The sequence below is a fragment of the Anomaloglossus baeobatrachus genome, chromosome 3 (assembly GCF_048569485.1).
Source record: "Anomaloglossus baeobatrachus isolate aAnoBae1 chromosome 3, aAnoBae1.hap1, whole genome shotgun sequence".
NCBI classification, from domain to species: Eukaryota; Metazoa; Chordata; class Amphibia; order Anura; family Aromobatidae; genus Anomaloglossus; species Anomaloglossus baeobatrachus.
Window position 1 is genome coordinate 558,557,881 of NC_134355.1, and position 26,125 is coordinate 558,584,005.

The following is a 26,125-nucleotide window of genomic DNA, read 5'->3' on the forward strand; positions in this document are numbered from 1 at the left end:
TTAGCATTGGTTCATGGTTCATACATTCCAAATTCTGAATCTTATTATATCTTTGCAGCTTTCAATCTTCCCTTTCAACCAAGCGATATCAGCACCAAGATGTCCTTGCGGCTTTGATCCTGGAGCGTCATGAGACTTGATCATACTCACGGCGACCATTGGCTTTTCCCCAGTGGCTTATTGAGTGCCTTCAACCTAGGGGTTCATTTTCCAGTACCATATCAAATTCCTTTAGTTGTACTCTCCATCAACTGTTCTTGGCATAATACGGAAGCAAGATTGCCAGGCCTTTCTTCCGCGTAGCAATGTGGCTCCCATGAAGGAGCTACACTGAATCAGAGTTGTATGTTGTCAATACAAACCACCTCATTGTGCAATATCGTGCTGCAGATGCAGGCACTGAGCAGTATGCTTAGTTTGGTACCTCAGTTGAAACCTGAGCCCCTGGGGTGTCCATGGTGGCAAAAACATCAAATACATAATTTAGGCATCAAATACACAATACAGACAACAACAAAAAAAAAGTGTCAAATGCACAATATACACAACAAATGCACAATTTGGACATCAAATAATACAAACCAATACCCAATGCAAACAGAAAATACAAAATATAGACATTCGATATATAACGCACTCAAATACACAATTTGCTTAACAAATCCACAATACACACATCAAATACACAATACAGACATTAAATACACAATACATACATCAAGTACACAATATAGACATGAAATAAATTCAGACATTAACTATGCAATAACACATCAAATACACATAATAAATACACAGCAAATACACAATTCAGACAAAATACACAGTACAGACATCACAAACAATACAGACATTAAACACACAATAGAGACAAACAATACACAATTCAGACAACAAATACCCTGTAAAACATAACTATTACTAGACAAGTTATTATGCTTGTTTATATACTTGATTATATAGCAGTATCTTATTCCTCAACGTTTTTACAGACATCATCACTGTCAACAATGGGGCTCGCAATTAATTTTTAAAAACAGGTTAAATTTTATTTACCAACCAAATTACAGTCAGAAACATAAACAACACACAGATTATATAACAGTGCACCCATAGTACATGCCCTACAAAGTTTTAAGACACAAAGTATGTATTAATTTTCAATGCGCTACCCATAACAGATTAACCCAATGTTGTTAGTAACCATATGCGCTCCAGCAGCACACAAATCCCCCCACTCCAGTAGATTTATCGTCCGGATAAGAGAAGGGCCTGGTCGTCTGCACTATCTTTCAGCAGTGCCGAGGAGAGAAGACCCGGAGTATCCAACCACACCCCCCAAAGCTTATAGAGCTTATTTAATGCGTTTCTTTAAAGGTATACTCCCCTCTCCAGCCAAAGTATAGCGTTTACTCTTACCCTAAGATCCCCGATAGCCGGAGGAGCCAAATCCAGCCAGTGGTAGGCCAACAGTTTCCTGGTATAAGAGACACACAATACCGGGGGCTCGCTATCTAATTTTTTTCATCTGTATGTCTTTGAACAAGTTCTGTAACACGCTGTTACTTTCTTTATTAAAAATTCATGGACTTCTTCACTTTAATTGCATATATAATCACACTGTGACCCCCTGGGAATTACATAGCTTTATTTTGTCTATGTCTAATCATACTTAAAAAGTATCAACCAAGTCGGGGTTTAGGCTTAGGCTAAGTTCACACATCCTGTGTTTTGCATCAGTCACAATCCGTCGCCTTGGGGAATTACGGTAACCTGCAAAATATTTTGCAGGAATCCTGTATTTCCCCATAGACTTCTATTAGCGACGGATTGCGACTGATGACCCCGCGTTGCATCCGCTGCGTCGCGGTCCGTCGTTTTTGACTGACCGCCGAGCGGGGAGCAACGCAGAATGTAACGTTTTTCGGGCCGTCAAAATTAACGCGCCGCGCAGGAATCCGTCGCCATCCGTCAAGCTTGTAATGCATGTCTATGGTGCTGGATTCCGTCGTAATCCGTCTTACAACGGAATCCAGCGCAGGATTCCGTCATGCTCTACTGAGCATGCCCAGCATGCTTGGCACGCCCACTGGGCTGTCCCAAACACAGACGGATCATGACTGATCCGTCAAAAAACGGACGCACAGCGGATGTAACGGACGCAACTGATCCGTTTTTTCACAGGATTCCTGTGAAAGGAATCCTGTGAAAAACACATCAGTTGCATCAGTTGACATCTTGAAAATGACTGATCCGTTGCTGACGGACCTGACGGATTGAAAACACAGGATGTGTGAACTTAGCCTTAGAAAAAAACCCAAAAGAAAACCAAGGCTGCTTGATAATAAAAGGTGTTGTCTTAACATGATAAAAGGTTAAAATTTCAAAGTGATTTTAAAAAAAGGCAACTTTTCAATTTATCTCCTTTCTCATTGCATAAAGTAATGGTCACCAGCCACTATCAAAGGTGGCCAGTCTCCTTGGCAATCAGCGCCACTTTAGCAAGCTCTGTTCCAGCTCTAAAGCTTGCCGGATCCATGTCAACTTAATTGTCCCTGCACTCCTCTGATGCTACAGGAGCAAAGGTGCCTCTACTTGCAACATTGAAGAGTGCAAAGTTTGGACAAGTGGCTAAAGGGGGCTTTACACGCTACGATATCGTTAATGTTTTATCGTCGGGGTCACGTTGTTAGTGACGCACATCCGGCGTCATTAACGATATCGCAGCGTGTGATACTTACCAGCAACCTTAAGCGACCTCAAAAATGGTGAAAATCGTTCACCATGGAGAGGTCGTCCCAAAACCAAAAATCGGTAATGGTTGATTATCGATGTGGTTCGTCGCTCCTGTGGCAGCACACATCGCTGTGTGTGACACCGCAGGAGCGAGGAACGTCTCCTTACCTGCCGCCGGCCACAATGCGGAAGGAAGGAGGTGGGCAGGATGTTACGTCCCGCTCATCTCCGCCCCTCCGCTTTGATTGGCCGGCCGCTTAGTGACGTCGCTGTGATGCCGAACGTCCCTCCCCCTTGAGGGAGGGATTGTTCGGCAGTCACAGCGACGACGACGACCATGTAAGTGCGTGTGACGCTGCGGTAGTGATACACACGATATCGCACACACGACGGGGGTTGGTGCTTACACGCTCAATATCGCTAGCAATTGCTAGCGATGTCGAAGCGTGTAAAGCCCGCTTTAGTCATGCCACCGTCCTGAATTGTTATTCCTCAGTAGTGTACTAACCCCGCGCAATCAGGAAGTCAGGGAGGTAGAGGAGTAGTGCGCTCCTGAAGATTGATCTTAATATTGTCTGAGCAGTCTTTGGCATGAGGAAGCAGAATGGAGCTGGCTACATTCCCAGGACAGAGGATAAGTGGAAGTGCCACTGGGTGATAACTTTATGAGATGGAAATAATTATGTTTAGTAAATGGTTATAAACTTGATCACAGAGGAGACCAGTGCCACCAGGAGATTAAATTTCCCTTCATGACAGCACTATACAGGCAGCTGATCATGTCAGCCTGTATCTTGCCTATAGACCAACAGGCAGACACAACTTGCTGTGGTATGTAGGGAACAATTCTGTGTTGGTATTGCTACTAATGTTTTATTATGGGATCATTAGGTGTTCATAAAATAGAATAATGCCTATAACAGATGTATATTAGAGAATTACAGTGCCTTGCGAAAGTATTCGGCCCCCTTGAATTTTTTAACCTTTTCTCACATTTCAGGCTTCAAACATAAAGATAACAATTTTAATGTTATGGTGAAGAATTAACAAGTGGAACACAATTGTGAAGTTGAACGAAATATATTGCTTATTTTAAACTTTTGTAAAAAAGAATAAACTGAAAATTGGGGCGTGCAATATTATTCGGCCCCTTTACATTCAGTGCAGCAAACTCACTCCAGAAGTTCATTATGGATCTCTGAATGATCCAATGTTGTCCTAAATGACTGATGATGATAAATATAAGCCACCTGTGTTTAATCAAGTCTCCGTATAAATGCACCTGCTCTGTGATAGTCTCAGTGTGAGGGGCACTGCAGCCAGAAACTTGAGATGCTGCCCCCTGACTGCTGGCCCCTATGCATGTTTAAATAGAGGTCTCCCCCTAGAAAGATACTGACCTGCCGCCCCCGCCTCCTGTGGTGTGACTGGCCTAAGCCCCGCCTCCTGGATACATATCACTGTGCTGCCCAGCTTCCGGCCTCTCTGCTGCAGGACCCGGACCTGTTTGGGCAGCCGGACACAGGGACCCGCTTCAGGAGGCGGTAAGAGAGGTATCAGCAGGGAGGGATGCGACCTGCTCACGGTGCTTTAGCTGTGAGCGGCTCCCTCCCTGCTGAGGCACAAGCGACATGTGCCGACGAGCGGCGTTCTGAGGGAACTACCCGCCCGCCGGTCAGCTTGTGCTCGCTGTCAGTCACCCCCATCAGCAGGGAGGGAAGCGTCCTACTCACAGCGCTGTTAGTTGTGAGCGGCTCCCTCCCTGCTGAGGCTCAAGCTATGTGCGCCGGCGAGCGGCGTTCTGAGGGAACTACCCGCTCGCCGGTCAGCTTGAGCCGCCATTAAGTTTGAAAAAGAGCGCTTCGCGCTCTTTGTCTTTGGCCCCGCCCACCCGCCGCCCAGCCACCGCCGCCCAGCCACCACCGCCAGTACTGAGGAGGAGCAGGGTAGGGCTGTGTGCGCTCTGCACGGCACCTAAAAGGTGCGCTTCAGAGCGCAGCTGAAAAGCTCCGTTCTGAGGCGCATGGCGCCGGCAGAGAACGTGCGCTCTGCCTGCAGCTCCTGCCATAGACAGAGCAGGAGCTGCCGGCAGAGCGCACGGAAGAAGTGACATGTCACTTCTTAGAACACAGCGATTCGGGCAGCAGCTGAATCGCTGCGTTCTAATATGCCACGTGCGCACGGCCCCTGCACAGTCTCCATAGACTGTGCAGGGGACGCAGGACGCATGAATTACGCACACAGCCTAATTGAAGTGCAGACTCAGTGCAGTCTCTGTCACAGCGCAGGTTGGAGGCACTGTAGTGGGGAATGTAGTATGCAGGCACTAACCTGCAAGAGTTCAAAACGCCCCATCCCACACACACTGAACCTCCCCTCCCCTCCGTTTGTATGCCCCAGAATGCCAAGGGGGCTAGCTTGGGAATGAACCAGGGACCATGTGGGTCTCCCAGTGAGCGGGCGGGTTAAGGGATACTGTTAGGACTTCTATGTTCAAATTGAGGGGGGCGGGTAGTGAACATGTGCAAGAAGCAACAGTCAGCAGGTGGCATGTTTCCCTCCTGCTGATACCCCACCTACACCAAGCCCCCTCCCAGGCCAAAACACACCCCATTTGACATTATGCAATGGTGACTGTTAACAGCCCCTCCCCGTTGTCACACAGTGGGTTTCAGCATGTTAGACCATCGCGATGTACAGTCATGTGCAGGGGCCACGGTAGCAAGCTATGGCATGGGTAGCCACCATGTCCGGAGTCTGTCATCTTCACCCTTGGATCGGTGTGAGCGTCGTCGTAGCAGGCGTTACGTGGGTAGAGCTAGATCCAGTCGTCTAGGGGGGTGGGCGTCACATTTGTGCCCCCCCCCCTTCTCCTTCAGACTAAGCTCTGGTGAGGTCCCATGGGGGGATGAGGAGCATCTGAGTGTGCTTTGGTCTGGACAGCGGCCAGGTGAGTACCCTGATGGGGAGTGCGGGGTGGGATAAGTGCCCCTAGGGAGGATAACGTGATGTCACAGGTAACAGTCTTCCCGCCCAGCTCTACATGTTGTCACTAAGTTATTTATAACAAACAATGTTATTGGTGCTGAGGGAATCGCCCTCCCCCTTTTCTGTTAAAAGCTGTGATGGTATCTAGCATTCCTACCCCTTGTAGACAGCATTCCACAATCTACCTGCTCTAACTGTAAAGAAGCCTTCCCTATTTCGGAGGATTAAGTCTGGTGCCAGTTTATTTATATTGACCACACGGGTATTTATACAAATTATTATTATTTATTATAGCGCCATATAATTCATGGCGCTTTACATGTGAAAGGGGTTTACATAATACGTACCAGTATAATAATCATAAACCATACAAGGCACAGACTGGTACAGGAGGAGAGAGGACCCGGCCCGCGAGGGCTCACAGTCTACAAGGGATAGGTGAGGATACAGTAGATGAGGGTAGAGCTGATTGTGCGGCGCTGTATCAGACTGAGGGTTACGGCAGATTGTAGGCTTGTCGGAAGAGGTACAAATGAGATCTCCTCTGAGACGTCTTTCCTAAATTAAACATACCGTATCTAACTTTTTCAACCTTATTTTAATACAGGCGGCCTCCATTCCTGGTAATAATCTTGTGGCCACCTGTTAACTGACCCTTCAAGTGATTTATAGATTAGTGACAATACGATGGGATCACGAGATCTAACCCCCCTGTTATACACCCTAATTTAATGCTGTAATTGAAAGAAGGGATCTATATTGGTCACAGATAGTTAACGAAATGTGAGAAGTATATTTCTGTGCATTTGCATGGCTTGATTGTTTTTCTAAAATTGCTTCTCTTTTTTGGTGAAGTAATTTTCAGCCTTTTTTACTAGATTTTTCCCTCTTTGGTTAATTACGTATGTTTAATTGGTTTTCCTTACCGTAGGAACCGAAAATAAACAAGTGAGATGGGAAAACCGGCAATGTTAGCTATTCGCATAATAATTATGCCCACTAATATTTTCTGGACAATTACTTCCACATAAATATTCTAAAAAGTATAAACTCACTTTTAGTTTTGTGTGCTTTGCATGGATTGGGGACGCTGTCCCCAGTGGGGCTTACGGTCCGGATCCCCTACCTGTATGTTTATTGGGGTGTGGGAGGAGGCCAGAGTGCCCGGAGTAGACCCACGCAGTCACGGGGAGAACATGCAGGCTCCTTGCGGATGGTGTCCTTGGCGGGATTTGGGCCCAGGACCCCAGCGCTGCAGGGCTGCAGCTAGCCACTGAGCCACCGTGCCATGCCATAATAGTTTCAAGAGCAGGAACAGACAGATTTGTAGATGGAGTATTTCCGGCGTTGCAGGGCCAGCTGTTTGGGATTATTTGCAATACAAAGTGTTTATATAGTTATATATAAAAAAAAAAAAAATGCTCCTTATGCTGGGCCCGGGGGGCATGGTCCGGTAACCTAACTTTGATTGCGCCTTTCCCCCTATTTAGGTTCCAGCTAAACAAAAGGGGGGGTGGACTGGGAAATAGGAGGATGACCAGTGGTTCGACGATGCCGGTGGGTAAAAGCCTTTAACCAACTACAGCCCCCTTCTCAAATAAGTAATCAGGCTGATTAGGTTTTTTGTGGCTTGGAATGCCTATGGGTCAACGCAGGGTTGAAGGCAAAACAGGCATCTGGTTTCCGGGTTAGTATCGCTCACCCTATTGCAATCCTAATCTCAGGTATTTTGGTAACTCCACCCACCAGCAGGATCAAGGCTTGGAGTTCTCAGCTAGATGGTGGGGTGTTTGGTGAAGTTAGGCCTATGATCCGGGCCCCCATTTTGCATTGACTTGACAGTTCTATGGTACGTTATGCAGCGGGTGTTGCTCCGGTGGTTGATGTGCGTGACGATTTTCCAAGCCACCCTCTAGTAATACACACCCTGCAGTATTCAGCGAATGTGCACCATTTTCGGTTGCAAGCAACCTGTTACGAGGTCGGTCTTCCCATTTTTAAATTGTGGAACGGTACTGAAGCGATGAGGGTCTTGTAGGGTATTGAAGGGTTGGATGATTATGGTAAGCGAGTGGAGCACAGCAGGCCTATTCTTTTCTAGCCGTAGATTGTTTCAAAAAAAAAAAAAAAAAAAAAATAGGGGGGGGGTTTGGATTGTTCGCCCCATTGCAAATCTATACATTGATATTTTGGATCTTTTTTCCCTCACTCGGCGGGTGTCCCGACTGTGTCGGTTATGTCTATTAGGCGAGCGGGTGTGATGGGACCAGTTTTTACCCACGACGACGGCCCTTCATTTTAGCGTCACGGAGTTGGTCCTTCATTTTGTGGGCTGGTTTTGGTTGGTACTGCGACGGTTCCTCGTTATTTTGGTGTTTGCAAGCCGTGGTACCCGGCACATACTCTCCCAGAGTCGGGGTGTTCCAAGGCTTCAGGGGCCAGCATACATGAGCGCAGTTTCAGTGGATTAGGTGACTACAATGGAAATGCATTATGAGGGACGTCAAGACTGAGTTGGTTTTTGAAATCGGGTTTTTCTTAGACACGTAAGAAGATTCAGAACAGCGTACAGGGCTAATGTAAAATGACATGATTGTGATTTGTTTATCTATAAAAAAAAAAAAAAAAAAAAAGTTTGTGGGTTTTGCCAGTACCACCTTGGAGAGAAGAGGTGTTCGATGGTTACGAGAATTCTCTGTTCTGACAGTGTTTTTCCTTTCAGATCCAAGTCGGCCTAGTGACTGGGTCCGAGGTTACTTCCATATATGTTGGCTGCGAGGAGAGCGGATCTTCGCCTTGGTGGTCGGTTCTTTGTTCCCGTTACAGTGGATGTAATTGGGGAGGTTGCCGGAGCTTGGCTCAGCTGTGGGTCTATCAGAGGCGATCAAGATTGCGTGAGCTCTCTTTTCTCCAACCGACTTGGTGATACACATAGGCTTCAAGTATCTGGTCCAAGGCCGTCTAGCTAGGCCTCTTACCCTTATCCGGTCAGAGAGGTACAAGTTTCCCTGTTTTAGTTCGGAGTGTTAAAACGATCCGGTCGAAGGTAACCCTCTGGCCCAAGGGGCATGGAGCTAAGGAAGAATGTGATAAGGACCTCTCCTGGCGCATGGTCGATCAGGGCCTACCCAAGTTGTGCTGTTATTAAAGTGTTTAAAAAAAAAAAAAAGTTGTTGGTCTGGCACCGCCAGCTGGAAGGCAATATTTGGCTGTCCTTAAGCTTGGATGGGTACATCCCAAATGATGATGTTATGGATATGGTGGTTGCGGAAATGCCTGGGACGGCTCAGGTATTTCAGTTTTTGGGGGGGGTCGCAGCTTGCTGGCGCTGTGCTGCTCCTTGGCGGAAGGGGTAGGAAAAGTGGTGGTGAAATACCCGCGCCGGACGGCCGGATGGCGGTACATTTACCTGAACCCCGTGATGTTGGCAAGTTAATGCCTGGTTAAAAGCTGCGACCAAATTTTATGCATAAAGATGAGAGTGGTTTTTTCCCCATGCCGCTCTCCAAAATGGAAAATTCAAATAAAAGTATTTTAATTTATAAGAGAACGGTGTCGTGTCTTTCTAGGGGGGAAAATGGTGGTAGTTGGGTCCTGGCAGTCTGAGGGGCACTGCAGCCAGAAACTTGAGATGCTGCCCCCTGACTGCTGGCCCCTATGCATGTTTAAATAGAGGTCTCCCCCTAGAAAGATACTGACCTGCCGCCCCCGCCTCCTGTGGTGTGACTGGCCTAAGCCCCGCCTCCTGGATACATATCACTGTGCTGCCAAGCTTCCGGCCTCTCTGCTGCAGGACCCGGACCTGTTTCCCACCCTCCCTCCCTTTTTGTTTTCCAATTTTGATTGAGTTTACTGTGTTTAAGTCGCAGCAGCGGAAGGGGTAGGAAAAGTGGTGGTGAAATACCCGCGCCGGACGGCCGGATGGCGGTACATTTACCTGAACCCCGTGATGTTGGCAAGTTAATGCCTGGTTAAAAGCTGCGACCAAATTTTATGCCAAAAGATGAGAGTGGTTTTTTCCCCATGCCGCTCTCCAAAATGGAAAATTCAAATAAAAGTATTTTAATTTATAAGAGAACGGTGTCGTGTCTTTCTAGGGGGGAAAATGGTGGTAGTTGGGTCCTGGCAGTCTTCTGTTTAAAGCACAGATAGCATCATGAAGACCGAGGAATAAGACAGGCAGGTCAGTGATACTGTTCTGGAGAAGTTTAAAGCTGGATTTGGTTACAAAAAGATTTCCACAACTTTTAACATCGCAAGAAGCACTGTGCAAGCGATCATATTGAAATGGAAGGAGTATCATACCACTGCAAATCTACCAAGACCCGGCGGCAGTCCATCCAAACTTTCATCTCAAACAAGGAGAAGACTGATTAGAGATGCAGACAAGAGGCCCATGATCACTCTGGATGCACGACAGATCTACAGCTGAGGTGAGAGAGTCTGTCCATATGACAACAATCAGTCGTACACTGCACAAATCTGGCCTTTATGGAAAAGTGGCAACGAGAAAGCCATTACTCAAAGATATCCATAAAAAGTGTTGTTTAAAGCTTGCCACAAGCCACCTGGGAGACACACCAAACATGTGGAAGAAGGTGCTCTGGTCAGATGAAACCAAAATCAAACTTTTTGGGCACAATGACAAACAATATGTTTGGCGTAAAAGCAACACAGCTCATCACCCTGAACACACCATCCCCACTGTCAAACATGGTGGTGGCAGCATCATGGTTTGGGCCTGCTTTTTTTTTTTTTTTTAGCAGGGACAGGGAAGATGGTTAAAATTGATGAGAAGATGGAGCCAAATACAGGACCATTCTTGAAGAAAACCTGTTGGAGTCTGCAAAAGACCTGAGACTAGGTCGGAGATTTGTCTTCCAACAAGACAATGATCCAAAACAAAGCAAAATCTACAATGGAATGGTTCACAAATATACGTATCCAGGTGTTAGAATGGCCAAATCAAAGTCCAGACCTGAATCCAATCGAGAATCTGTGGAAAGAGCTGAAAACACACAAACGCTCTCCATCCAACCTCACTCAGCTCCAGCTATTTGCAAAGGAAGAATGGGCAAGAATTTCAGTCTCTCGATGTGCAAAACTGATAGAGACATACCCCAAGCGACTTGCAGCTGTAATCGCAGCAAAAGGCGGTGCTACAAAGTATTAACTTCAAGGGGCTGAATAATATTGTACGCCCCAATTTTCAGTTTATTATTTTTTACAAAAGTTTAAAATAAGTAATACATTTCATTCAACTTCACAATTGTGTCCACTTGTTGATTCTTCAACAGAACATTAAAATTTTTATCTTTATGTTTTGAAGTCTGAACTGTGGGAAAAGGTTGAAAAATTCAAAGGGGCCAAATACTTTCGCAAGGCACTGTATGTATGCGATTTGCTGCTCCTATACATACAATGGAAGATCTGATTTTAGCATCGGAAATACAACTGCTGTCTTATCAGCACCGAAAGACCGAATGTAATATACAGTAGAGTAGAAAACTATACTTTGTGTGACATTTGGAGAACTGGACTGTATCAATTTTGTCTCCATACAGAACTTGATTTTTAAGTGTTGCAATCATGCCTTTTTATTTTAATACTAGCTGTAGTACCTGGGCGTTGCCCGGGATAGTAACTGTCTCTCTGTCTGTGTGTCACTGTCTGTCTGTCTGTGTCTGTCTCAGACTATTTCTATCTCTGTCTGTATTTGTATCAGTCTATCGGTCTCCATCTCTGTGTCTGTCTGTCTCTATGTGGGTGTGTCTCTGTCTGTCTCTTTCCCCGTCTGTCTCTTTTCCGTCTGTCTTGGTCTGTCTCTTTCCAGGTCTGTCTCTTTCCAGGTCTGTCTCTTTCCCCGTCGGTCTCTTTCCCCGTCGGTCTCTTTCCCGGGCGGTCTCTTTCCAGGGCGGTCTCTTTCCAGGGCGGTCTCTTTCCAGGGCGGTCTCTTTCCAGGGCGGTCTCTTTCCAGGGCGGTCTCTTTGCCCGAATGACTCTTTCTAGGTCTGTCTCTTTGACCGGCTGTCTCTTTCACCGGCTGTCTCTTTCACCGGCTGTGTCTTTCCAGGGCTGTGTCTTTCCAGGGCTGTGTCTTTCCAGGGCTGTGTCTTTCCAGGGCTGTGTCTTTCCAGGGCTGTGTCTTTCCAGGGCTGTGTCTTTCCAGGCCTGTGTCTTTCCAGGGCTGTGTCTTTGCCCGTCTGCATCTTTCCAGGGCTGTCTCTTTCCCCGTCTGCCTGTCTTTTTTTGTCTCTCTCTCCATCTCTCCACCGACATCATATAACCTCACGTATCAAGCTTCAACAGTTTATTTTGTTCCTATAGCAACCACCTCCATTCAGTTTAATGGCGGCAGGATTTTAGAGACTAACTGTAAAGCACGGGGTTAAATTTTTCTGTCAAAACATAGTCTATGACGCTCTCTGGGTCACATGAGGCGCCTGTGCAAAATTTCGTGATTGTAAATGCGACGGTGCAGATTCTGTTAGCGGACATACACACACACACACACACACACACACACACACACACTCTCAGCTTTATATATTAGATTATACTTTGTGCCTTTTGTCCCCTTCCCCTCCCCCAATTCTCTGCCTCTTCTCAAAGTCAACAGAAAAGAAGTTAAAATGAAGGAAATTAATCATTCGGTACAGTAACTACATGAACACTTATGTTTTATGGCAATCTTGTTTGTTATATTTATATAGTATTTTTGTATACTTTATAGCTTGTTTTCATTCTTCCTATGTGTCCTCTCAATTAGCAAGTTGAGATCCTCTCATCTAATATATAAAGCTGAATGTGGGTATGTATGTACAGTGCTGGGCAAAAGTATTGGCACCCCTGCAATTCTGTCAGATAATACTCAGTTTCTTCTTGAAAATTATTGCAATCACAAATTCTTTGGTATTATCTTCATTTATTTTGCTTGCAATGAAAAAACACAAAAGAAAATGAAACAAAAATCAAATCATTGATCATTTCACACAAAACTCCAAAAATGGGCCAGACAAAAGTATTGGCACCCTTAGCCTAATACTTGGTTGCACAACCTTTAGCCAAAATAACTGAACAACCGCTTCCGGTAACCATCAATGAGTTTCTTACAATGCTCTGCTGCAATTTTAGACCATTCTTCTTTGGCAAACTGCTCCAGGTCCCTCAGATTTGAAGGGTGCCTTCTCCAAACTGCCATTTTGAGATCTCTCCACAGGTGTTCTATGGGATTCAGGTCTGGACTCATTGCTGGCCACTTTAGTAGTCTCCAGTGCTTTCTCTCAAACCATTTTCTAGTGCTTTTTGAAGTGTGTTTTGGGTCATTGTCCTGCTGGAAGACCCATGACCTCTGAGGGAGACCCAGCTTTCTCATACTGGGCCCTACATTATTCTGCAAAATTTGTTGGTAGTCTTCAGACATCATAATGCCATGCACACGGTCAAACAGTCCAGTATCAGATGTAGCAAAGTAACCCCAAAACATCAGCGAACCTCCACCATGTTTGATTGTAGGGATAGTGTTCTTTTCTTTGAATGCCTCTTTGTTTTCCCTGTAAACTCTATGTTGAGGTCTTTTCCCAAAAAGCTCTACTTTTGTCTCATCTAACCAGAGAACATTCTTCCAAAACATTTTAGGCTTTCTCAGGTAAGTTTTGGCAAACACCAGCCTGGCTTTTTTTATGTCTCGGGGTAAGAAGTGGGGTCTTACTGGGTATCCTACCATACAGTCCCTTTTCATTCAGACGCCAGCGGATAGTACGGGTTGACACTGTTGTACCGTTGGGCTGCAGGGCAGCTTGAACTTGTTTGGATGTTAGTCGAGGTTCTTTATTCACCATCCGCACAATCTTGTGTTGAAATCTCTCGCCAATTTTTCTTTTCCTTACACATCTAGGGAGGTTAGCCACAGTGCCATGGGCTTTAAACTTCTTGATGACACTGCGAACCGTAGACACAGGAACTTTCAGGTCTTTGGAGATGGACTTGTAGCCTTGAGATTGCTCATGCTTTCTCACAATTTGGATTCTCAAGTCCTCAGACAGTTCTTTGGTCTTCTTTCTTTTCTCCATGCTCAATGTGGTACACACAAGGACACAGGACAGAGGTTGGGTCAACTTTAATCCATGTCAACTGGCTGCAAGTGTGATTTAGTTATTGCCAACACCTGTTAGGTGCCACAGGTAAGTTACAGGTGCTGTTAATTACACAAATTAGAGAAGCATCACATGATTTTTCAAACAGTGCCAATACTTTTGTCCACCCCCTTTTTATGTTTGGTGTGAAATTATATCCAATTTGGCATTATGACAATTTTTTTTAATTTTTTTTCATTGAAGACAAATAAAATGAAGATAATAATACCAAATAATTTGTGATTGCAATCATTTTCAAGAATAAACTGAGTATTATCTGACAGAATTGCACGGGTGCCAATACTTTTGTCCAGCACTGTATGTGTGTATGTATGTCCGGGATTGGCATCTGCACCGTCGCAGCTACAGCCACAAAATTTTGCACACTCACACTTCTGGACCCTGAGAGCGTCATAGGCTATGTTTTGAGGGGAAATTTTAACCCCGCGCTTTACAGTTATTCACCAAAAAACCTGCCTCCATTAAAGCGAATGGAACTGGGAGCCACAGTGCAGCCAGAACTTCAGAAGAATGCGCAGCCACGCCCTTAAATGGAATGTTGACGTGTCACAATGCAGCCAGGGAAACAGGCAGACACAGACAGGGTAAGAAACAGACATAGACAGGGTAAGAGACAGACACACAGACATACACAGACAAAGAGACAGACTGACAGGGAAAGAGAGAGACAGGTTAAGAGACAGACACAGATAGGTATAGAGACAGACAAAGAGAGAGACACAGGGAAACAGACAGACAGGGAAAGAGAGGTAAAGAGACAGACAGGGTAAGAGACAGACAGACAGGTAAAGAGACAGACACAGGGAAAGAGACAGAGGGAAAGAGGAAAAGAGACAGAGCGGGAAAGAGACAGATAGGGAAAGAGACAGATAGGGAAAGAGACAGATAGGGAAAGAGACACACAGGGACAGTGACAGAGATAAATAGACAGGGAAAGAGACAGTCAGAGACAGACAGGGAAAGAGATAGAGAAAGAGACAGAGAGATATATACAGAGGGGGAGACAGACAGAGAATGGGACAGAAACAGAGAGACAGTTACTATCCCGGGCAGCGGATATTGTATGCAGAATAAATTTTAGTTAATACATTCTATTTTGTTAACAACAGTTATTAACCCGGGCGAAGCCGGGTAGTACAGCTAGTATAATATATATTCTGTAATGCATCAAATGGGAATTGATCTGTGAAGTGAATGTATTGTTTCACCCATGGTATCACTGTGGCACATGTAACAAACACATCAGAGTACATTGTACATTTCTCACTGATCCACACGATGCACATCATGTATAACTTACGTTTCATCTCCACATCAATATAGATGGCGTCTTCTTAGTCTGAAGGTAAAAAGAATTCCTGGGATTTGCAGGTTTTCGCTTTCAACCATAAATGGTGGCTCACATTCTGGTTAATCCATAACCTGAAATATTGACCCAGTGTCCTGTCCCTCTCTGTGTAAACAAAATGCTAACGTCCAAATAATGCTCGTCTGTGTGGGAGAGAACGGAGTCAAAGTATTCTGTATCCATCAAAAAGAAACTTACAGAATTACTTGGATTTCCCAAAATAGTTGTGAATAGAGAAGTAAAACGGGGCTGAGGAATATAAACCTGAATATATACCCCCAAAATACACCCATGCCCTTTACCAATCAAAATCTGACAGCTATTGTGCATAGTAGTTATACAAGGTTATTTCTACATTATTAGTTATTTGCATGCCTCTATGTAGCATTGTGTATCTGATACATGTAAAGGGAATCTATCAATTACATGTATCAGGTTTTTTCCACCAAATCTGTTGCAGCAGAATGTAGAGAGAGAATCTGTCACTTACTGGGATGCTTGCTGCAGTTTAGATAAAATCCCTGTTTTATCAACAGGAGATTATCATTAGAAAACTAGTAAACCTGCTGCCAGGTTGTCAAACATATTCATAAACTCTGTATAATCCCGCCCCCAGCACTGATTGGCACATTTTTTTTTTTTTTTAACACTGTACATGGACAGAAAGCTGCCAGTCAGTGGTGGGGGCAGTTAAACATTCAGAGAACTGGTAGTCCTACAGCAGAGAAACAGTGATTGATTGTCAGAATAACAGCAAGCAGCTCAATAAGTGATTTTATCAAAACTACAGCAAGCAGCCCGGTAAGTGACAAGTCACTGGAATCAGGATCTCTGCCCCTACATCATGATGTTCTCAAATGGGAAAATAAAAACCTGGGGACAATATCCTTTTACATGTGATTAAAGGCCGCTTTACACGCTACAACATCGCTAGCAATTGCTAGCGATGTCGAGCGCTAATGCACCCGCCCCCATCGTACATGCGATATCGTGTGATCACTGCCGTAGCGAACATTATCGCTACGGCAGCGTCACACTACTTACCTTCCCTGCGACGTCGCTGTGACCGGCGAACCGCCTCCTTTCTAAGGGGGCGGTTCAATCAGCGTCACAGCGACGTCACACCAGCGTCACTGAACCGCCGCCCAATAGAAGCGGAGGGGCGGAGATGAGCGGGATGAACATCCCGCCCACTTCCTTCCTTCCTCATTGCCGGCGGCCGCAGGTAAGGTGAGGTTCCTCGTTCCTGCGGTGTCACACATAGCGATGTGTGCTGCCGCAGGAGCGACGAACTACTTCGTACACCGAGCAGCAGCGATAATAGAGAATAGGGGGATGTCACCGATGAGTGATTTTTCACGTTTTTGCGACGATTCAAAATCGCTCATAGGTGTCACACGCAACGACATCGCTAAAGCGGCCGGATGTGCGTCACAAATTCCGTGACCCCAACGAGATCGCTTGAGCGATGTCGCAGTGTGTAAAGCGGCCTTAAGGCCGGCTAAAGGATAACTAGACAGGCAAATTCAATAAACGTAAGCTTTTAGGCTGAGTTCACACAGGGCATATTTTGCTACATTTTTGGTGTGTTTTTGAAGTCACAAAGATGCACCAAAATGCAAAGTCTATGAGACTTCTATCTTGCTGTCCACACTGGGCATCTTTTATTGGCTGCATCTTGGCTGCGTTTTTGAAGATGACGTCAATTCTTTTTGTGTTTTTTTCCAGCGTTTTGGAGCCCTTCCAATCAAAAACGCATTGGGAAAAACGTGGTAAAAATGAGGTAGTGCATTTTATTGCGTTTTTGGTGCATTTTTCATGCACTCAAGATGCACTGACAAAAAGATGCAGCATGTGAACATAGCTTTACCCTTACGGGAACAGAAAATGCACAAAAAAATAAGAAATGTCTCATTTCTTTCTTTAATCTTATCCTTTACTTTGATTTTATTGTATTTTGTTTTTTTTTAATTACAATTAAAAAAGAGAATTTTGTTTACTTACCGTAAATTCTTTTTCTTATAGTTCCGTATTGGGAGACCCAGACCATGGGTGTTTAGCTTCTGCCTCCGGAGGACACACAAAGTACTACACTTAAAAGTGTAGCTCCTCCCTCTGAGCTTATACACTCCCTGATGAGCAGACCCAGCCAGTTTAGTGCAAAAGCTGAAGGAGAATAGCCACCCACAAGTAAAAACAGAGCAAGAGCCGGAACAACCGGAGACTCTGTCCACGACAACAGCCGGTGATAACACGCGGAACAAGAAATTGCCAACAGGCAACAGGGAGGGAGCTGGGTCTCCCAATACGGAACTATAAGAAAAAGAATTTACGGTAAGTAAACAAAATTCTCTTTTTCTTTATCGTTCCTATGGGAGACCCAGACCATGGGACGTCTCAAAGCAGTCCTTGGGTGGGAAATAAACAGAAAAACTAAGAAGTAGGCAGAACCTAACTTCTCAAATGGGCGACAGCCACCTGAAGGATGCGTCTGCCCAAACTCGCATCTGCCGAAGCATGAGCATGCACTTGGCAGTGCTTTGAAAAGGTATGCAGGCTAGTCCAAGTGGCAGCCTGACAGACTTGTTGAGCCGTAGCCTGGTGCCTGAAAGCCCAAGAGGCACCGACAGCTCTGGTCGAATGTGCCTTGATCCCTGGCGGGGGAGGCACCTGAGTACACTGGTAGGCGTCCGAAATGGTCGACCTAATCCAACGGGCTAAGGTCGGCTTAGAAGCAGAGAGGCCCTTGCGCCGACCTGTGGTTAGCACAAAGAGAGAAGTGCACCGCCTAAGAGCAGCGGTGCGAGACACATAGATCCGGAGAGCACGCACCAGATCCAGAGTATGCAGCGCTTTTTCAAAGCGATGAACAGGAGCCGGACAAAAGGAAGGTAGGGTAATGTCCTGGCTAAGGTGGAAAGGAGAGACCACCTTAGGAAGAAAGTCCAGAGTCGGACGGAGAACCACCTTGTCTTGATGAAAAACCAAAAAAGGTGACTCCGAAGAGAGCGCAGCCAAATCAGAGACTCTCCTGAGGGAAGTTATGGCCACCAGAAAGGCCACTTTCTGTGAAAGACGAAACAAAGAAACCTCCCTAAGAGGCTCAAAGGGGGGTTTCTGCAAAACCGTGAGAACCAAATTAAGGTCCCAGGGATCCAAGGGCCGCCGGTAAGGCGGAATGATGTGAGACGCGCCCTGCATGAAGGTGCGGACCTGAGCCAGCCGAGCGAGACGCCGCTGGAACAGCACTGACAGAGCTGAGACTTGTCCCTTAAGAGAGTTCAGGGACAGTCCTAGCTGCAGACTGGACTGTAGAAAGGACAGAAGGGTCGGCAAGGAGAATGGCCAAGGAGGATGGTCGGTAGAGCGACACCAGGACAGGAAATTTCTCCAAGTCCTGTGATAGATCTTAGCGGAGGAAGACTTACGGGCCCGAGTCATAGTGGAGATGACTTCAGGAGGAATACCAGAAGCCGTCAAGATCCAGGACTCAAGAGCCACGTTGTCAATTTGAGAGCCGCAGAATTCAGGCGGAAAAACGGACCTTGCGAGAGAAGGTCTGGACGGTCCGGGAGATGCCACGGCATCTCTACGGACAGATGGAGCAGGTCTGGGTACCAAGGTCGCCTGGGCCAGTCCGGTGCAATGAGGATGACTCGACGGCCCTCCATTCTGATCTTGCGCAGGACTCTGGGCAAGAGAGCTAGAGGGGGAAACACGTAGGACAGCCGAAACTGGGACCAGTCTTGAACCAGAGCGTCCGCGGTGAATGCCTGAGGATCGTGGGAGCGAGCCACGTAAACAGGAACTTTGTTGTTGTGACGGGATGCCATTAGGGCCACGTCCGGAGTGCCCCATTTGCGGCAGATTGACTGAAACACTGCCGGGACCACTCGCCACCGTCCACGGTTTGACGGCTGAGATAATCTGCCTCCCAGTTTTCCACGCCTGGGATGTGGACTGCGGATATGGTGAACTGAGTCCTCCGCCCATTGAAGGATGCGTTTTACCTCCAACATTGCCAGGCGGCTGCGTGTCCCGCCTTGGTGATTGATGTAGGCAACCGCTGTCACGTTGTCTGACTGGACTTGGATGTGCCTGCCCGCCAACAGGTGGTGAAAAGCTAGGAGAGCTAGAAGCACGGCTCTGGTTTCCAGCACATTGATCGAAAGGGCTGACTCGGACGGAGTCCAAGTGCCCTGCGCTCTGTGGTGGAGACATACCGCTCCCCAGCCGGATAGGCTGGCATCCGTGGTGAGGATCACCCAGGACGGGGCCAGGAAGGAGCGCCCCTGGGACAGGGAGAGGGGCCGAAGCCACTACTGAAGAGAGCTCCTGGTCCGTGGCGACAGAGCCACTAACCTGTGTAAGGAGGAAGGCCGCTTGTCCCAACAGCGGAGAATGTCCAGCTGCAGGGGACGCAGATGGAACTGGGCAAAGGGAACAGCCTCCATTGACGCCACCATTTGACCCAGCACCTGCATCAGGCGCCTGAGGGTATAACGGCGGGGCCTCAGCAGAGAGCGCACCGCCAGTTGGAGGGACTGCTGTTTGACTAAGGGCAACTTCACAAGTGCCGGCAAAGTCTCGAACTGCATCCCTAGGTACGTGAGACTCTGGGTCGGAGTCAGAGTGGATTTGGGAAGATTGACAAGCCACCCGAATTGGGCTAGAGTGGCGAGAGTGAGCGAGACACTCCGCTGACAGTCCGCGCTGGATGAAGCCTTGACTAGAAGGTCGTCCAGGTAAGGAATCACTGCCAACCCCTGTAGGTGCAGGACCGCAATCACTGCTGCCATGACCTTGGTGAATACCCGAGGAGCTGTGGCCAACCCGAAGGGGAGATCCACGAATTGGAAATGATCTTCTCCGATTGCAAAACGTAGCCAACGCTGGTGTGAAACTGCAATTGGCACATGCAGATAGGCATCTCTGATGTCGATGGACGCCAGGAAATCCCCTTGGGTCATTGAGGCAATGACTGATCGCAGAGACTCCATGCGAAAGTGCCGCACCTGAACATGCTTTTTGAGAAGCTTGAGATCCAGGATGGGCCGGAAGGTACCGTCCTTTTTGGGGACTAGGAAGAGATTTGAGTAGAAACCTCTGAACCGTTCCCGGGCGGGAACTGGTACAATTACTCCGTTGGCCTGCAAGGATGCCACGGCCTGTGAGAAAGCGGCGGCCTTGGAGCAGGGGAGAGTTGAGAGAAAAAATCTGTTTGGCGGGCTGGAAGAGAATTCTATCCTGTAGCCGTGGGAGATGATATCCCTCACCCACTGATCGGAGACGTGTTGAAACCACGCGTCGCCAAAGTGGGAGAGCCTGCCACCGACTAAGGACGTTGCTGGCGCGGACAGATAGTCACGAGGAGGCTGCCTTAGCGGCAGCACCTCCTGCGGTCTTCTGTGGACGCGCTTTTGTGCGCCAGTTGGATTTCTGGTCCTTGGCTGAGTTAGTGGACGAGGCCGAGGGTTTAGAGGACGACCAGTTGGAGGAACGAAAGGAGCGAAACCTCGACTGATTCCTACCCTGGGCAGGTTTCCTGGTTTTGGTTTGTGGCATGGAAGTACTCTTCCCGCCAGTAGCTTCCTTAATAATTTCATCCAGCTGTTCTCCGAACAGCCGGGACCCAGCAAAAGGGAGCCCAGCAAGGTACTTCTTTGAAGAAGCATCTGCCTTCCACTCTCGAAGCCACAAGATCCTGCGGATAGCGAGGGAATTAGCCGAAGCCACCGCAGTGCGGTGAGAAGCCTCCAGCATGGCAGACATGGCATAGGATGAAAAAGCTGAAGCTTGGGAAGTTAAGGCAACCATCTCGGGCATAGATTCCCTGGCGAGGGAATGCATCTCCTCTAGAGAAGCAGAGATGGCTTTGAGAGCCCACACTGCTGCAAAAGTCGGGGAAAACGAGGCCCCCGCCGCTTCATATACGGATTTGGCCAGAAGGTCAATCTGGCGGTCAGTGGAATCCTTAAGGGAGGTGCCATCAGCCACCGACACAACGGTCCGGGCTGAGAGCCTAGACACCGGGGGGGTCTACCTTTGGGGAATGAGCCCACTCCTTGACCACCTCAGGTGGAAAGGGGAAACGGTCATCAGAACCACGCTTTGGGAAACGTTTGTCAGGACAGGCCCTGGGCTTGGTCACAGCGGCCTGAAAACTGGAGTGGTTAAAGAACACACTCTTTGCTCTCTTAGGCGAGGTAAACTGGTGCTTTTCTGCCAGAGAGGGTTGCTCCTCTGATACTGGCGGATTAAGATCCAGTACAGAATTAATGGAAGCAATCAAGTCACTTTCGGACAGATCAATGGGGTACATGGAGTTAGCCTCCGAGCCCCCTGTAAAGGCATCCTCCTCATCCTGCGAGTCAGCTCCTGAGTCAGAGCCGCGGGACGAGGAGGGAGAAGGAACCCTGCGTCTCCTTTTAGGAGGACGGGGTCTGGGACCAGATGATGAATCCTCTGTGAGCTCCGGTCCTGAGAGACCCCTAGCAGCAGAGGCACCCTGTGAAGGGGGCTGATGCATGTTCAGCAAAGTCCTGGACAGAAGTCCCATGGACTCAGCAAAAGACTGGGAGATAGACCTAGAAAAGGATTCTACCCAAGCCGGGGGTTCAGCCACAGGAGCAGGAGCAGCCTGAGAGACCACTGGGGGTGAGACTCCAGGCTGTGGCACCGCCAAGTTAGAGCAGGCATCACAATGTGGATAGATGCTCGGATCAGGCAGCAGGACCTTACATGCAGTGCATACTGAATAAAGCTTTGGAGCCTTGCTCCTCGTGTGAGACATGCTGCTGGAGTGGGGGCTCTGCAAGAGAATGAACCCCAGAGAGTATATACAGAGGTCCACAACCAGAGGTTGTGGCTTACCAGACCGCTGAAGCGGTGTTGTGTGCCCTCCAGATCCCGAAGCCCGGACCTCCAATTCAAACAAATCAGATGAGAATGCATGTGTGGATGTATGCCTCCTGAACACAAAGCGATAAACTGGCTGGGTCTGCTCACCAGGGGGTGTATAAGCTCAGAGGGAGGAGCTACACTTTTTAGTGTAGTACTTTGTGTGTCCTCCGGAGGCAGAAGCTAAACACCCATGGTCTGGGTCTCCCAAAGGAACGATAAAGAAAGTGAGAATTATATAACTTAATTTTCTGTGTCACAATATGTCCTCATCCTCAACATCCTGTGTCTGGCTGTAAGATAAATGACTGCAGCAGGAGCCTCCCCCCTGCTCTGTGAAGACAAAAAAATGTTTAGCTCCCTTTGCTAAGCTCAGCCCCATGCATGGTTACCCAGGCACAGTGGGTGAGGTCATCATGAAATGAATCCCTGTATGTCTGAAGGATTTCAAGGCTGTTTACAGGTGTTGTCCACTACTCTGAAAACCCCTTCTTAAATACAGTATTCCCCAGTATAAAAAAAAAATAACTGATACATCCAACACCAGCGCCATGCCTTGTGAGCGCTGCAGCCACTCAGCGGCCGATAATGGACTACAGTGATCACTATTCCAATTTTGATCAAAGTTTCGAACAAAACAGCTCATTAGCAGATTAGCTGCAGCGCTCACATAGCATAACATTGTCATACAAGCACTGGAAACCTGGCACCAACAGCGCTGGAGCAGCACCAGTGCAGGAGGTGAGTATCCTCATTTATTTAACGCACTACTCTAGCATTTTTTAAAGATCCCTGTCCCTAGTAATATACGGCGTCTTCAATTTTTACAAATGCCGCTCCAGTTCCACAGCAACATCTTGGGAAGTAACTTCTGATTGGTCAGAAGTTACATAAAATATAGAAATGTGGCACTCCTTCTATAGTCGCTGGTGCTTGGATAGGGTCCCACCCCAGATCAAAAAATTGAAAAAATCCAGCACTCAAAGCATTCAACTGAAATTGTTTTATATTTTATTCATTGATCTGTGTAATTATTAAAGACGTTTCGGTCATCCGACCTTCATCAGTTTACACTACAATAAAAAGATACATAAAAGATTTTTAAGTATACAGAAATAATGGCATTATATAATCATGGTAACAAAAAAAGGCAGAAATATTCACCACATTGTAATGCATGAATCATGAACTATGATATACAAAAAATGTCAACAAAAAGACAAAAGTGAAGAATCTGTCAGTTGAGCCGCTTCACTAGCAGATATAATGTCCACCTAAAGATATAATTGAAATACTGCTAGTGAAGCGGCTCAACTGACAGATTCTTCACTTTTGTCTTTTTGTATATCATAGTTCATGATTCATGCATTACAATGTGGTGAATATTTCTGCCTTTTTTTGTTACCATGATTGTATAATGCCATTATTTCTGTATACTTAAAAATCTTTTATGTATCTTTTTATCGTAGTGTAAACTGATGAAGGTCGGATGACCGAAACGTCTTTAATAATTACACAGATCAATGAATAAAATATAAAACAATTTCAGTTGAATGCTTTGAGTGCTGGATTTTTTTCAATTTTTTGATCTGGGGTGGGACCCTATCCAAGCACCAGCGACTATAGAAGGAGTGCCACATTTCTATATTTTATATAGTATATCCTTTAGTGTGTGCACCCTCATTTTTTCTTATAATATGGCCAATGTGGCGTTTTCTTATACTGCGGATGAAATGGCAGATATTATGAGCCGTACCACAGTGCAGAGTGATTTTTTGCATATTCCTACTTCTGAGCTTCGAACCCGTGATTTTCAGAAGGAATCTAGAAAATTACAAAATTTGGAATTGCACTGTGCCACTATTGCAGAATACGTACGTGTTCAAAGAATTCCAAGAGGACTACGGGTTGGTGTAAGACCGACCATCTTCAGTGACAACCCTGATTTTTGTAATCGTTTTGAACAGATTCTTAACAAATGCTCTTTTGATTTAATGACTTTGACTTTGGATTATTTAAACCAAGCGATCATCACTAAACGTGAAGAGATTGTCGTGATTGAGCAACAATTAAATTCTACCTCTTCGGCTAAGGATCTGGCGAAAATCAAAGATCAAGTCACAAGAGATTTACAAATTCATAAAATTGAAAGTCAAAAAATTAAAAGAGAAAAATTCTCACGGGATACTGAGGACTATAAAAATAATCGAGTTTATCGGTGGCGGGATACATCCTCCAGAGTGTTTCCAAGACGTTTCCAATATTCCTCTAGTGATAATTCGGCTTCGGATTCGGAATTTTCCTTCACCAGACGACCAAAACCACATTTTTTAGGTCAAAGAAGCCGCAGAGGTCAAAGAGGAAACCTAGGCGGGGGGGACAACGCCACCGAACCTGCAAGAACAACGATGGTCACCAGATCCCAGGTACGCCGGATACCATTGTAGTTAACATTTCTTCTAAGAATTTGTTACCGGATCAAATTAGTCTTCTTCAGAAGGGTTTATCTTTTTGCCCTTCCTACAAATTCAATACATTCCAGTTACAAATGGACTTACTAAGATTTTATCGAAATTTACGTATTAAGGCCCATTTTTCATCATTATCTGATATAAGTCTGAGACCATCGACACAATCTACTTCTATTGCTCCTATCAATATCCAAGGATTGGGACTCAAAACTAAGAGCACTTTCATGCCTCCCAAAAATAACCCTCCAGTGGAAACGTTCATAGGCTTATTGGAACATGACATTACGTCTTTTTTCAAAGATGTGTCTAATAAATCATTATACTGTCCTTCCAATTTTTCAGATAAGGATAAAAATGCGTTGGCATCTCTTATGCAGGATAAAGACATAATTATCAAACAAGCCGATAAAGGCGGAGCTTTGGTAGTTATGGACAAATCCATGTATTTACAGGAAATACTGAGACAATTGGGGGACAGTAATGTTTATGGAATATTGGCAAGTAACCCGACGAATAGGATTCGAGATAGGATTAGATCTGTGACCGGCCACTATCTACAAAAGGGAGTAATAGATCAGAAGACATTTGATTTCTTACAAAAGCAGAATCCAATCATTCCTGTTTTTTATGTACTCCCCAAAATTCATAAGACCTTGGTGAACCCTCCTGGTAGACCTATAGTGGCGGGCACAGATTCTATCCTTTCCCCTTTAGCTATCTTACTTGAGAAGATTATTACTCCTTTGACTAAAAACATTCCTTCTTTCCTGTTGGACACTGGTCACTTCCTAGAGGTGATTCGTGGGCTTGATATCATTCCATTTGATGGTTTTCTCGTGACTTGGGATGTGACAAGTTTATATACGTCTATTGTACATCAGAAGGGCATGTCAGCAGTTCGTGAGTTATTGTTACAACATAACTTTTCGAGTGATACAAGTGATTTCTGTCTGGACTTATTACAAATAGTGTTAACTGAAAATTTCTTTTTGTTTCAGGACATCTATTATATTCAAAAACAGGGGACCGCGATGGGGTCCAACGTAGCGCCCCCGTATGCAAATACGTACATGTCTTACTTTGAAGATACATTCATATATCCACATAAGGGATTCCAAGAGCACTGCAAGTGTTGGAAGCGATTTATTGACGACGTTTTTTGCATATGGGTTGGCCCGTTGGATTCCATCATGGAGTTCCATAATTACATTAACAGCATTTGGTCTGAACTTCAATTTGTTATACAATATGATTTACATCATATCAATTTTTTAGATGTCACTGTTACGAAATTAGAGAATGGACATTTACAAACTGATTTGTACATAAAGTCGACGGACAGGAATAACTTACTCGCATATGATAGTTGTCATCCCAAGGCCATGAAGAATTCTATACCTAAGTCCCAGTTTCTTAGGGTACATAGGATTGTTAACCAACAAGAAATTAAAGATACCAGATTACAGGAGATGAGGACTAAGTTTCTGGCGAGGGGTTATCCACAGGAGGTTTTGAATAGTGCTAGT

The 26,125-nt window shown here is 46.0% G+C and overlaps 1 protein-coding gene across 1 annotated transcript in view; it reads right to left on the reverse strand.

Annotated features, from left to right (window-relative positions):
• Positions 1–15,251, reverse strand: part of PROC (protein C, inactivator of coagulation factors Va and VIIIa) — a 115,417-nt gene extending 100,166 nt beyond the window's left edge. Inside the window, exon 1 of the mRNA XM_075338638.1 lies at positions 15,181–15,251. Within this exon, the coding sequence (XP_075194753.1) occupies positions 15,181–15,187 (7 nt within the window). The 5' untranslated portion in view covers positions 15,188–15,251. The remainder of the gene's footprint in view (positions 1–15,180) is intronic.
• Positions 15,252–26,125: the final 10,874 nt, after the last annotated feature.